General features: G+C 52.9%; 1 protein-coding gene across 1 annotated transcript; it reads right to left on the bottom strand.

Annotated features, from left to right (window-relative positions):
- Positions 1-660: 660 nt before the first annotated feature.
- MYL9 (myosin light chain 9) lies at positions 661-7,886 on the bottom strand. Its single transcript, XM_036322929.1, has 4 exons — positions 7,758-7,886; positions 4,602-4,810; positions 2,241-2,402; positions 661-1,361 (listed from the first exon to the last, which is right to left on the bottom strand). The coding sequence occupies exons 2-4, from the start codon at positions 4,783-4,785 to the stop codon at positions 1,189-1,191; spliced, it is 519 nt and encodes a 172-aa protein (XP_036178822.1). The 5' UTR covers positions 4,786-4,810; positions 7,758-7,886; the 3' UTR covers positions 661-1,188.
- Positions 7,887-12,956: the final 5,070 nt, after the last annotated feature.

Consider the following 12,956-nt stretch of genomic DNA (forward strand, 5'->3'; position numbering starts at 1 on the left):
CTTACACTAGGTGACTGTAGGCAGTCCCTGCCCTTCTTAGTTCATTCTGGCAATATTTCCATTCCTCCTAAGCCCCAGGCACTGTTGTCAGTGCCCCATCATTCAAAGCAAGAGGGATTCCCAGCTCTGCCAGACTCCTGCATGTGTAAAAAGCTGTGCCAGCTGTATTGCTAGTCATGTGAATGAAATGACCCTCTAGCCATGGCCGGTGCAGTACAGAGCACCCCTGGTGGCTGCCTGGAGCTGACCTCAGGAATCTGTGAAACCAGCTCATTCCCACCTCCATTCCTGAGCTACTGGGATGTGCCCTTCCCAGTTTCCAAAGACTGTTTTTCCAGGAACACTGAGGTGGCCCTGGAGATGCAGACTCTACTCCTAACGGCCGTATGACCTTGACCCCTGCCCCCTCAGGGGCCCAGAACCCCCACTGGGATTTGCTATGGCGATTCCTGTAGTTCCTCCCACTCTGCCCTCTACCTCCCAGGAGGCTGTTTCCCTCAGCACCTCTGTCCACTCCAAGCTGCTGGTCTGGTCACAGCTGGACCTTGGGAGTCGGGGCTGGAGGGGAGGAATGGGCAGCCACTGGGGATGGGAGAAGGTGGGAGGTTGTTTGGAGTCTCTTGGGCCCTTATTTCACAGACCACAGACACACGGACCAAAGCAGTGTTCAGCCTTCTATTAGACTCCGCCTCTCGGAGGAGCCCACTCCCCGTGGGTGGGGTGTTCTGGGCAGGGCAAGGGGGCTCTGTCACCCTGTCCTTGGGAGGACCGTGTGGGGTGAGGTTTGTGTTTGTGGCAGTGTCTGGGAAAGGGCTTCATGCCCCGCATGGGGTGCACTTGAAGTGGTGCACAGGGCCCTTCCTGTGGGGACAGCCCGGGGATGGGCAGGAACAGCCGAGCCTGGGCTCTCCTTCGGGTCTTCCCTTGGCACCTTCAGGCCCAGCCCTCTGGCCCAGCTCCCTAGATGATCCTTCCTTGGAGGGCCAGTGGGCACACCTGCCTCACAGCGGCTGTGTGATCCTTGCCTGGCACTGCCTCTCTGGGCCTGTTTCCTCCACTGGGAGCTGGGCCCTAATCCCTCAGAGGGAGGCTCCCCTGAGTAGGTCCCCTGGGCATGAGCAGGTGCAGACTGTGTGTGTGTGGAGCAGGTGACTGGGACAGGGGCTGGACATGGGGGCCTTGGGAGGCCTAGTCGTCTTTGTCCTTGGCACCGTGTTTGAGGATGCGGGTGAACTCCACGTAGTTGAAGTTGCCTTTCTTGTCAATGGGTGCCTCACGGTACATCTCGTCCACTTCCTCATCTGTGAAGCGGTCACCCATGGTGGTGAGCAGCTCCCGAAGATGGTCCTCATGGATAAACCCTGGGGGTGGGGACAAGGTACATGAGATACAGGGACGCAGGTTGGGACACAGCCAACATCCCCTACCCCTCAGCACTCCCACCAGTCCTTGTAGACCTTGTAGCATATTGGGGGTGGGGGATGGGGGTGGGGAACAACCCTGGCCTCTGGTCAGTTTTAGCTCGCCAGGGCCCTAGAAGGTAGAGTTCTGCAGTGGGGTTGTCTGGGAGGTGTTTCTGTGGGGAACTTGGGGCTCAGTGTGGGGGACTGGGTATGTCCTGCTTTTGGAGCATGAACCCCAGAGTTCTACTGCCCGAATTTGCTGATCCCCCTTCCTCCTAGCTGTGTGACTTGGGGCAAGTTACTTACCCTCTCTGGTGTGCCTGTTTGAACTGGAAAATGGGGGTGAAAACAGTGCTGTGAAGGCAGTCAGGAAAATGTTCTGAGCACAGTTAGGCCTGTGGTCCCCAAGAAACTGTTGAAACTACCACCGCCAGCCTCGCCCTGGCTTGTCCCTGGGGAAAACTAGCTGTGGGACGGGAAGTCCTTCTGAAGATTTGAGGATGTGGGCTGGTGTCTGTACCTTGTCGGCCAGCAGGGCCTGAAACCGTTTGGTTTCTGGAAAGATCTAAAGCAGAGACAGAGTGTGTTGGGCCAGCAGGTGAACTGAGAAGTGGGAAGCTTGGTGGATGTGGACTGTTTGGGTTTAGCATTTGGAAAGGGAACAACGTGTCTTTTACAGTTCGGGTGCCCAAACCAGCAGATGGGCGATTTCTGTTCTGGCCTGTGGGGGCAGCGGCCCCAAAGCCCCAGCATGACCCAGCCCCACGTGTATACATGGGGGTGCCCAGGTGAGGGGCTCAGCCCCAGCCCCGTCCAGGCCTCCAGGAGGCTGCCCACCTGAGGCCTCTTCGTCGAAGCAGGCAAAGGCATTGCGGATCACGTCCTCGGGGTCCGTGCCGTTCAGCTTCTCCCCAAACATGGTCAGGAACATGGTGAAGTTGATGGGTCCAGGGGCCTCGCTCATCATGCCCTCCAAGTACTCATCCGTGGGGTTCTTCCCTGTGGCGGGGGAGGCATTCATGCCTGTTGTCAGCACCAGTCCTCTCCCACCTCCCTGGCCCTCCCTTTGTGGTCCAGTGTGTGAGTCCTACAGACCGGTGACAGGAAGTTGTGTAAACTGGTAGGCGTCTTGCTGGGCAGCCAGCTGTCTGACTGCTCTCTCTTTGGGGTTCTCATGGGAGCCTTGATGCGTCCCCTCCTCTGGGCTTGATCTCTGAGAGTGGGAACGCTCTCGAACATGTAAGAGCTACCATCTGCTGACTGCTCACCGTGTCCACTGCTTCACCGGCCTTATTGCACTTAACTTGGCACCTCCCTGTATGGCCAGTGTTCCTACACCCACTTCACGGGTGTGGAACCTGAGGCACAGAGGTGAGGTGACTGTGGTCACACGGCAAGGAAAGAGTGGAGCCAGCATTCGAACCCAGGCAGCCAGACCCCAGATTCTAGGCTGTTTCAAAAGTGGTTAAAACAGTGAGATTTGGTTCACAAAGGCTCTGTGCCTCCGTTTCTCCGGCCTCTTAGGAGAATTAAGAAGATGGCGAAGGCAGTGGTTGTAAATGCACATAACTATTAGCACAGTCCTATGGACTCTAATCAACTGCTGAGTTCAAATCCCAGCTCTACCGCTTCGTAGCTGTGTGACTGTGGGCAAATTAAACCTCTCTGAGCTTGTTTCCTCATGTGTTAGGTGGGAATGACGGTCACATCTACTCGATAGAATTGCTTTGAAATTTACACTCTGATACCTGCAGAGCTGCTTCTTCCTTTTTATTTGCTGCTCTTGTTTTTTAACTTGAGGGCAATGTTCTTAACCAGAGGCGGTGACTGGTCAGTGGACCCACTGACAGGAGCTGTGAACAGGAGTGTGGGTTTTCTGTGTGGACACCCAGGGCTTGTCAGTGAGTCTCTGGGGCTTAGGGCCCTTCTCATAGCGGGAAGGAATCTCCGTGTCCTTGTTTCCTCTGAGCCTCACTCACCCTGCTGTGTCCCCAGGGATGGGTGAGGCCTGGGAGGAGCTAGGACTTCAGGACCCACAGCCCCTCCCCTCATCAGGCCTCAGTCCTCCTCCCTGTAGGTGACCTCCTTGGGGAGGGAACCTTCAAGTAAGTCTGGCCAGAAGCTGGGAGAGGTTTGGCGCCCAGGGTGGGGGGCAGTGTCTGATGTCACCCTTCCCACTCAGGGCTGCCCAGTCCTCCCACCAGACAACACTGTGGGTGCATGAGGGCCACAGGCACCAAGTGGGGCCACCCAGCTGTGAGGAGCAGTGCCAGGGGATGACACAGGTCCTTGTGGCCCCAGAGCTTCGGGGCTTGAATACCACAGGCTGGCTTCTCTGCTGCCAGAGGCTCCCCCTTCCCCAGCCAATGTTTGGCTCAGATGCTCCCATCTGGAAAAAGGGGGCGCCTGGAACTGGGGCTGAGGGTGGTTGTCTGGCCTGCACGTGAGGACGGTTGTGGGGCAGGGCCACAGGCTAGGGTGGTGGTGTCTGGAGGCCTGGCCTCTGGGCTCAGTTTCCCCATCTGAGCAATGGTGAATTGTACTAGACTCCTGAGCCCTTTCAGCTCTAAGATTCTGATTCTGGGGCAGTCACGGGAGTCAGAGAGGCTCTGAGAGCCTGGCACAGGTGACCTCTGAAGGAACAGAGGTGCTCTGGCCTCCCCTCTAAGCCTCAGTTTCCCCCTCCGAACAATGGAAAGTCTATGCAGTTCAGATTTTATTTAGTCTCTGACCCCTTTCTTTAAATCGGGTAGGGAATGTCCAGCCTGTGGGCTTTATAAGCCTCACGAAATCATTTGGTCTGGTCCTGCCACGGCAACCACAGGCGGGACTTGAAATTCAACAAATCTAAGAGCTTTTTCATAGCAACATAAATTTATATTAAATTATATTTAGTGAATGATGTTATAAATATCCAAATGGCTGTTGGCAGAAAAAAGGTTCCCTACCCCTGCTTTAAATGAAATGGTATAAGGCAGCCCAATCCACACATCTGCCTGAGGCAGTCCTGCCCTGGAGTGAGCCTGTCTGCTGAACTGCCATGCCTCAGTTTCCCTATCTGTTAAGTGGGGAAAGTAATGGCACTTACTCTCAGGGTAGGTACCCCATGTCACGTCACAGGAAATGCTCCATCAGCCTACTCCAGATGCAGAACCTTCCCGGGCCCACTTAGACCCCACCCACCCCGTCTCTACTCACCCAGGGAGGCCAGCATGTCATGCAAGTCCTCCTTGTCAATGAAGCCATCTCGGTTCTGGTCGATCATGTTGAAGGCCTCCTTAAACTCCTGGATCTGGGACTGGTCAAACATCGCGAAGACATTGGATGTGGCCCGCTGTGGCCGCTTCTTGGTGGTCTTGGCCTTGGCTCGCTTACTGGACATCTTGGCTTCAGTGGGTGGGGCTTCCCTGCAGGAAGTGCATGTGGGGGGAGAGCCTGTGACTTGGCCAGAGCGACTGTCAGTGTCTGTGCCTGGCATCCAAGGCCTCCCACAGGCTTGGGGCTCCTGCCACTCAGCTCATCCCAAAGCAGACATGCAAGGCCCTTTAATGTCCTCTGTCTCTTGGAGTGAGTTTCCTCATCTGGGACTGGGGACATGAGGAGGGCCCAGAAGTAGTGATTACTGACTTAGTGCCCAGGAAGGCCCTGGAATGGTGCCAGGCACGGAGTACGTTATTTTTGCTGTGACTGTTTGGGTAAAACGCTTAGGATTGGGTTCAATGCCAACCATTTCCATGCTTATCTCTTTTAATCCTTAAGAGCATTTACGAACTGTTCTCTCTCAAATGACAAGGTGGGGCTCCCTGCCACCCCCCCAGCAGGAAGGAGCTGGATCTGTGGCCCTGCATTCCTGACATTCCTCCTCCCTACCCCTCTGTGCTCCCTGCTCTGGAGGTTCTGGAAGGCCAGTGCTCTGGGCACTTCCCCTCCCACAGCTGCCCACACTTGACCAGCCTCTAGGTGGGTGGCCCTACTCCTATTCTCACTCCTCAGTGCTTGTAGGGGTGTGAGGCCCCCTCAGGCTGAGAACCCAGCTTCTTGTCCCCCTTCTGTAGACCTGGTCTCTTAGCCTCTATCCATACAGACTGAGACCTGCACCTGTTACTTCACCTTCAATCCCCCAAAGGTTCCACCACCACCCAGAGCAAGTCTGGGCCCTCAGCCTGGTATTCAAGGCCCTTCTCTCTGGCTGACCCTGGGACCCTCACTGTCCCTCCTGCCCCTGTGGTCCTGCCCAGCTGGACCTTAAGCTGTACCCTAGATACCCCCAGACTTTCTTTCTTGGACTCTCCCCCTGGATGTGCTCCTTCTCCAGCCCAGTTCTTGAGATACCCCTTGGGGAGCAGTTCCTCACCTTTGCTTTGACAACCAGCATGTGAAGGTCTCTCCCTCACGATCAGTCAGGCTGTCGTAAATCCCAATGTACACCAAAGCCCACAGTGGGCTAACAGTTTGTCAAATGATGGTGAGGGTAACTGTGGCTGGTCCACTGTCCCTACTGTACAGACGGGGAAACTAAGGCCCAACACGGGGCTTTCCCCTGAACCCTTGTCATGGTTGTGGGGACTGCCCCTAAAGGCCAAGTGCTTGTATGGCTCTCCTCTGGGGCAGTTGGGCCTGGCCAAGCTCCAGGCTGCTGCCTCCTCTTTCCTCTGTGCTGAATCCCTTGGTCCAGGGCCTCCAGAAAGCCTTTTCCGCCTTTTTTTTTTAACCCCAAATTGTGTGGCTGTGAGTGCTCCCCGAGCTGTCTCCAGGCCTCTGTATGATCATGTTGAAGACATTCTCTGGTTTTGGCCTTTGAGATCTTAATTCCTGAGATGGGAGCCTGGCCATCCCCAGCCCTTCCCCAGGGCCACAGATGCCTGTAGTCATGAGACACGGGCTTCTGTGTCTCCCGCGGCCGACACACCGGGCCCTACATGCTCCCGGGAGGCAGGCAGAAGCCCTTCTCACCGTGAGTGGGATGGTACCATCGGCAGGGAGTGCCTTCCCTCCTGTGGTTTAGTGCTTTCAGGGGCCCAATCCTTCCCTGAGCCGGGTGCTCTCGGGGAACTTTGACTGATGGCACCCACAGGAGGCTGCCAAGGAGAAGCCCGCTGGACCGGCAGAGGCTGTGATGGTCATCATCATTCACAGCTGCAAAGCTCTAGGACAGACGTGGCCAGGAAGAGGGAGCCACGGCCAGAGGCAGGAATGACCAGGAGCTCACCCTAGCTCTGACACTGGATGGGCCCCTCTGCCTCATGACTGAGAGCACAGAACTTTACAACTTTACAGTTTGTCCATTCCAGCAATCTTGGGGGGGGGGGGGCAGTGCCCCAATGTGCAGTTAAAAGAACTGAGACCTAAGAAGGGAAGTGGAACGCCCATGAGAGGGGTAGAGTCCAATTGGAAGCCAGGACCCTGGGGTTGGACCTCGGTCAGTGGGTGGCAAATGGCCCTGAGCACAGAAGGAAACATATATCCTAAGAGGCTCATGGTGGCAGCTGAGATCTCTGTGTGACCAGAGGCAGTTTCTAGGCTTGGTGGAGGGACTGGGGTCAGAGAGAGGCTGGGCCCCCAGCCCTGGGGTCATCACCTGCCCTGACTTAGGGTCCTGGACACCAGGGATCAGAGAGTTGGTACTTGGCTGTAACTAGAGCCACCTCCCCCCATAACAGCAAAGACAAGGCCTGTGCCCCCCATTACCTCATGGTCCCTGAGGCTGGCAGTGCCAGATGCCTCACTTGTGAGCCACCTCATCTGAGGCTGTTACCTGACTCAGAGCAGCCAGTGCAGCTGGAGGGCTGGGGAAGAGCAGGGCGGGAGTCTCCTGTCCAGCCTCTAGGGCTGAGCCCCCCAGGGGCGAGCCCTAGGGCCCTTGGCAGACCTTTCCCAGGCAACAGGCACAAATGGGCAGATGGCCCTGAGCCCAGAAGCCTGGTGCCTGGCACACAGCTTTGGTGTGTGTGTTTGGGGTGGGGTTACCCCATCCATCCCTCTCCCCTGCCCAGGACAGGTATGTTCTGGAGGGATCTCGTGGAGCCTGAGGGGGCTGTTTTCTGTCGGAGACACACGGTCTGTCTACCAGGGCAGGGAACACCTGCGACCTCAGCCCCTTGCTGGATTCCCGCACCTGGAGCCCTGGGCTTGGCGACTCCACAGCAAAGGGACCCGACAGTCTTCCTTTGCCAAAGGACCACTGGCTCCCAGAGCCCACAACAGCCCCCTGCTGCCCGGTCCCCGCCGGAATCCCTGTGGGACCCAAGCCACGTCGCAGCCCCAAACCCACAACGGCTGTCCCAGCCCAGAGACTCCCCGACATCCCATCCGGCCGTCATACCGCCTTCCCTAGGCCACCTGGGAGGCGCCCACCTGGTGCGGAGAAGGTACTCTCGGTGCGCAGAGCTGGTGCGGAGCCGGAGCCGGTGGGAAGCCGTGCGGAGCCGCCGTCGGGAGGGGCGGGGCGGGCGAGCGGGGCGGGCTGCCGGCCTTACAAGGCAGAAGAATGTGCGCGCTGTGGGGCGGGGCCTGGGCAGCCAATCCGGCCCTTATTTGGCCTCCGCCTTTGGGCTGGAAGGCGGGGGCGCTACTGGTGATCCTCGCCCCCCCTTAATTGGAGATGGGGGAGGAGATGGGGTGAAGTGCCCCCCTCTCGTCCCCGCAGCCTGCGGAGGGGGGTTTAGCTGGGCCGTCCCCTCTCCAGCGAGGCCAGCAAGCATCCAGGGACCTCCAGTTCTCAGGCCCTACCCCCAACTTTCCCTCGAGGCCCCACTGCCCGGCGCCATCCCCAGGGAAGGCCTTCCTTCCGCCAGACCAAGTAGGGCTGTTTTCCAGGCCCAGAGAAGAGGCGCCTCAGCGAGGAGCCGCTGTCCTCAGGCCGAGGGCCACCAGTCAGGCCCTTGCGGGGAGGGGCGCAGTTGGGGGTTAGGCAGGACTAACCTCCTGTACAAGGGAGGGTGGCGATGAGGCTGCAGTGGCAGAGTGGCTGAAAGAGTCCTGTACCCTGTCCAGCCCTGACCAGTGTGCTCAGTGGTTATAGTGTCAGCCTGCCCACCGAAGGGCCGCAGGTTCAAGTCCTGGTCAAGGGCACGTACCTCCCTTGTGGGTTCGCTCTCCACTCCCCTAAGGGTTCGGTGCAGGAGGCAACCAGTCAAGGTGTCTCTCAAACATTGATGTTTCTCTCCTGCATGCCCCACACTGGGGATCGAGCCCAAATCTGGGCATGTGCCCAGACTGACTGGTAATCAAACCCGACGACCTCTTGGTGCACGGGTTGATGCTCAACCACTGAGCCACACGGGCTAGGCTCACTAATTGAGTCCTGACCATGGGTCAAACCTACAGCCTTGGCATATCGGGATGGTGACCTAACCGACTAAGCTATCTGCCCAGGGCTGTTCATTTTTTTTTTAGATTCCATATATAAGTGAAATCATCTGGCATTCGTCTTTCTCCATCTGACTTATTTCACTTAACATAATACTCTTTAGGCCCATCCATGTTGTTGCAAATTGCAAGATTTCATTCTTTCTTATGGCTGAGTCATATTCCATTGTATATACCATTTCTTTATCCATTCACCTATGGATGGACACTTAGGTTGCTTCCTTGTTTTTTTATTGCAAATAATACTGCAGTAAACATAGGGATGTATATATGTCTTTTCGATTTAGTGTTTTGGGTTTCTTTGGATAAATACCCAGAAGTGGAGTTGTTGGGTCCTTCTTTGTCTCTTGTTACAGCCTTTGTTTTACGGTCTTCTTGTCTGGTATAAGTATTGCTACTCCAGCTTCTTTGTTTTTCTGTTTCCATTTTCATGAACTGTCTTTCTCTATCCCTTTACTCTCAGTCTGTGTGTCTTTCAGTCTGAAGTGAGTCTCTTGTAAATAGCATAGATAAGGGTCTTGTTTTGTTATCCATACAGTCACTGTATGCCTTTTGATTGGAACATTTGCATTTAAAATGATTGTTGATATATATATGTTTATGGCCATTTTGTTCATATTTTTATTTTGAGAGCATGTTTATTAAAGCTGGGAACAGTGAAGCAAGGAAGGACTCAAATAGAAGAAACAACAGGAGAGAGAGAGCCCTCATGGGACTGCTTTGGCTCACTAAGAAGTCAGAAAAAAAGTGGGACTTGGAGACAGACTCAGGAGGTTAGCCTGGGATGAGCTGGGGTTAGGCTGGTTGCAAATCTTATAGGATCCCTAAGAGCAGTGGTTCTCAACCTTCCTAATGCCAAGACCCTTTAGTACAGTTCCTCATGTTGTGGTGACCCCCAACCATAAAATTGTTTTCGTTGCTACTTCATAACTGTAATTTTGCTACTGTTATGAATCGTAATGTAAATATCTGATATGCAGGATGTATTTTCACTGTTACAAATTGAACATAATTAAAGCATAGTGATTAATCACAAAAATAATATGTGATTATATATGTGTTTTCCGATGGTCTTAGGTGACCCCCGTGAAAGGGTCATTGGACTCCCCCCCCAAAGAGGTCATGACCCACAGGTTGGCAACCCACAGGCTGAGAACCGCTGCCTTAGAGTTTTGGAGATGCATGACTGAGAGGGAAGAAGAGGGGGAAGGGAAAGGCTTGGGCTTACTACTGGGAGGGGGAGTTCATGCCTCTTTTACTTCTTTTTAAGGGAGACCCTTTAACATTTCTTGTAATACTGCTTTGGTGGTGATGAACTCCTTTAGCTTTTTGTTGTCTGGGAAGTTCTTTGTCCTGAATGATAGTTTTTGTGGGTAGAGTAATCATGGTTCTAGGTCCTTGCTTTGCATCATTTTGATTATTTCTTTTCTTTTCGTTTTCCTTTTCTTTTTTAAATAAAGGGACATAGCAAATCCTGAGGTGGGGGAGAGGGAGTGAATTTTAAAATATGTGTTTTCTTAAATTGATTTTTTTAGAGAGACGGGAGAGAGAGAGGGAGAGGGAGAGGGAGAGGGAGAGGGAGAGGGAGAGAGAGAGAGAGAGAGAGAGAGGAGAGAGGAGAGAGAGAGAGAGGGAAACATTGATGAGCGAGAACCCTCGATTAGTTGCCTCCTGCACGCTCTATACTGGGGCTCAAGACTGCAATCTGTGGATGTGCCCTGACCAGGGAATTGAACTGGTGACCTCTCAGTGCATGGGACAACACTCAACCAACTAAGCCACACCAGCCAAGGCACTTTGATATTATTTGCCAGTACCCCTGGCCTGCAAAGTTTCTGCTGACAGTCTTATGGGAGCTCCCTTGTAGGTAAATAGTTGCTTTTCTCTTGCTGCTTTTAAGATTCTCTCTTTGTCTTTAACCCTTGGCATTTTAATTATGATGTGTTTTGGTGTGGACCTCTTTGGATTCCTCTTGTTCGGACCCTCTGCACTTCCTGGACTTGTATGCCTATTTTATTTCCCAGATTATGGAAGTTTTCTGTCATTATTTTTTCAACCAAGATGGCGGCATAGGTAAACACCGGAGATTGCTGCCTTGCACAACCACTTCAAAAATACAACTAAAAGGCCCTGACCGGTTTGGCTCAGTGGATAGAGCATTGGCCTGCGGACTCAAGGGTCCCAGGTTCGATTCCGGTCAGGGGCATGTACCTTGGTTGCGGGCACGTCCCCAGTGGGGAGTGTGCAGGAGGCGGCTGATCAATGTTTCTCTCTCATCGATGTTTCTAACTCTCTATTCCTCTTCTTTCCTCTCTGTAAAAAAATCAATAAAATACATTTTAAAAAGAAAGCAAAAAAAATACAACTAAAAGACGGAACAGACATCATCCAGAACCACAGGAAGGCTGACTGAGTGGAAATTCTACAATTAGAAGGAAAGAGAAAAGCATACCGAGACTCAGAGGAGGTGCGGTGTGGAAGTAAAATACAAAGGTGCAGAGGTGCATGCAGAGAGGGCTAGCGGCTGAGGACATGATTGTCTTTTTCAATTGGGAGGGAGTCTCAAGCTCTGAACTCCAGTTCCGGGTGAGTCTCTGGGGACCCAGACTCATTCGGGAGAAACGGGACTGTCTGGCATCGGTTGGAACTCGAGGGCAGCTTTCTCTCGGAGGAGCTCACAGAGATTGCCGGGACCTCTGAGGGCAGGACTGAGAGCAGCCATACTGCTCGCTCTGCCCGCCCCACCCAAGCTGTGCAAGGAGGCTTTTGCATATGAAAGGCCCGGTCCTTTGTAATCTGAAAATTACTTAACAAACTGCAGCTGGCCCAAGGACCCATGGCAACTTGCATTGCTTTACAGCTGGCTTCTGCTGAGTAGCCTCAGGCAGAGGCTAGATTAACAGCTCCTTAGATCCAAGAGCCAGTGTACCCAGTGGTCAGAGTGGGACCATCCAATTACAACTCCTCAGATCCATAAGGGACACACTCAGGGGGCAGACTCAGTGAGCACCAAAGCCCCACTGAAGCAAGTCTTGCCCCATTAGGGTGTCTTCAGCACAGAAATTCTCCCACTATAGACACAGCTGATTCTCACAGCCAATTGGCCTGGAGGTCAATTCCTCCCAGGGATACCAACTACAATCAAGGCTTAACTACAACAAGACTGTGCACAAAGCCCACAAAGGGGTGCACCAAGAGTGTCCACCTCAGGTAATTGGGGAGGCTGAGCCGCTGGGCCCTATAGGACACTTAGCAGAGAAAGCCACTCTGTCGACAAGCGAAGCATAAAAAATGCCGAGACAAAGAAACAGGATACAAATGACAGAAATGGAGGAAAGCAAACTACTGGATATAGAGTTCAAAACCACAGTTTTAAGGTTTTTCAAGAATTTTCTAGAAACCGCTGATAAACTTAATGAGACCCTCAAGAAATCTAGTGAGACCCTCGAGGTTGTGATAAAGGACCAACTAGAAATTAAGCATACACTGACTGAAATAAAGAATATTATACAGACTCCCGACAGCAGACTAGAGGATCGCAAGAATCAAGTCAAAGATCTGAAATACAAAGAAGCAAAGAACACCCAACCGGAAAAGCAAAATGAAAAAAGAATCCAAAAATACGAAGATAGTGTAAGGAGCCTCTGGGACAGCTTCAAGCGTACCAACATCCGAATTATAGGGGTGCCAGAAGAAGAGAGAGAGCAAGATATTGAAAACCTCTTTGAAGAAATAATGACAGAAAACTTCCCCTACCTGGTGAAAGAAATAGACTTACAAGTCCAGGAAGCGCAGAGAACCCCAAACAAAAGGAATCGAAAGAGGACCACACCAAGACACATCATAATTAAAATGCCAAGAGCAAAAGACAAAGAGAGAATCTTAAAAGCAGCAAGAGAAAGAAAGTCAATTACCTACAAGGGAATACCCATACGACTTGTCAGTTGATTTCTCAACAGAAACAATGCAGGCCAGAAGGGAGTGGCAAGAAATATTCAAAGTGATGAATACCAAGAACCTACAACCAAGATTACTTTATCCAGCAAAGCTATCATTCAGAATTGAAGGTCAGATAAAGAGCTTCACAGATAAGGAAAAGCTAAAGGGGTTCATCACCACTAAACCAGTATTATATGAAATGCTGAAAGATATCTTTTAAGAAGAGTAAGAAGAAGAAAAAGGTAA

This window comes from Myotis myotis, unplaced genomic scaffold (assembly GCF_014108235.1).
Source record: "Myotis myotis isolate mMyoMyo1 unplaced genomic scaffold, mMyoMyo1.p scaffold_m19_p_9, whole genome shotgun sequence".
Taxonomy (NCBI): Eukaryota; Metazoa; Chordata; class Mammalia; order Chiroptera; family Vespertilionidae; genus Myotis; species Myotis myotis.

Excerpts from the sequence above, each read along its gene's own strand:
- MYL9 (XM_036322929.1), bottom strand. The coding sequence starts at position 4,785 with ATGTCCAGTAAGCGAGCCAAGGCCAAGACCACCAAGAAGCGGCCACAG. Across the intron at positions 2,403-4,601 it reads TGACATGCTGGCCTCCCTGG|GGAAGAACCCCACGGATGAG; the intron begins GTGAGTAGAGAC and ends CCCCCGCCACAG. Across the intron at positions 1,362-2,240 it reads CTTCGACGAAGAGGCCTCAG|GGTTTATCCATGAGGACCAT; the intron begins GTGGGCAGCCTC and ends CCCCACCCCCAG.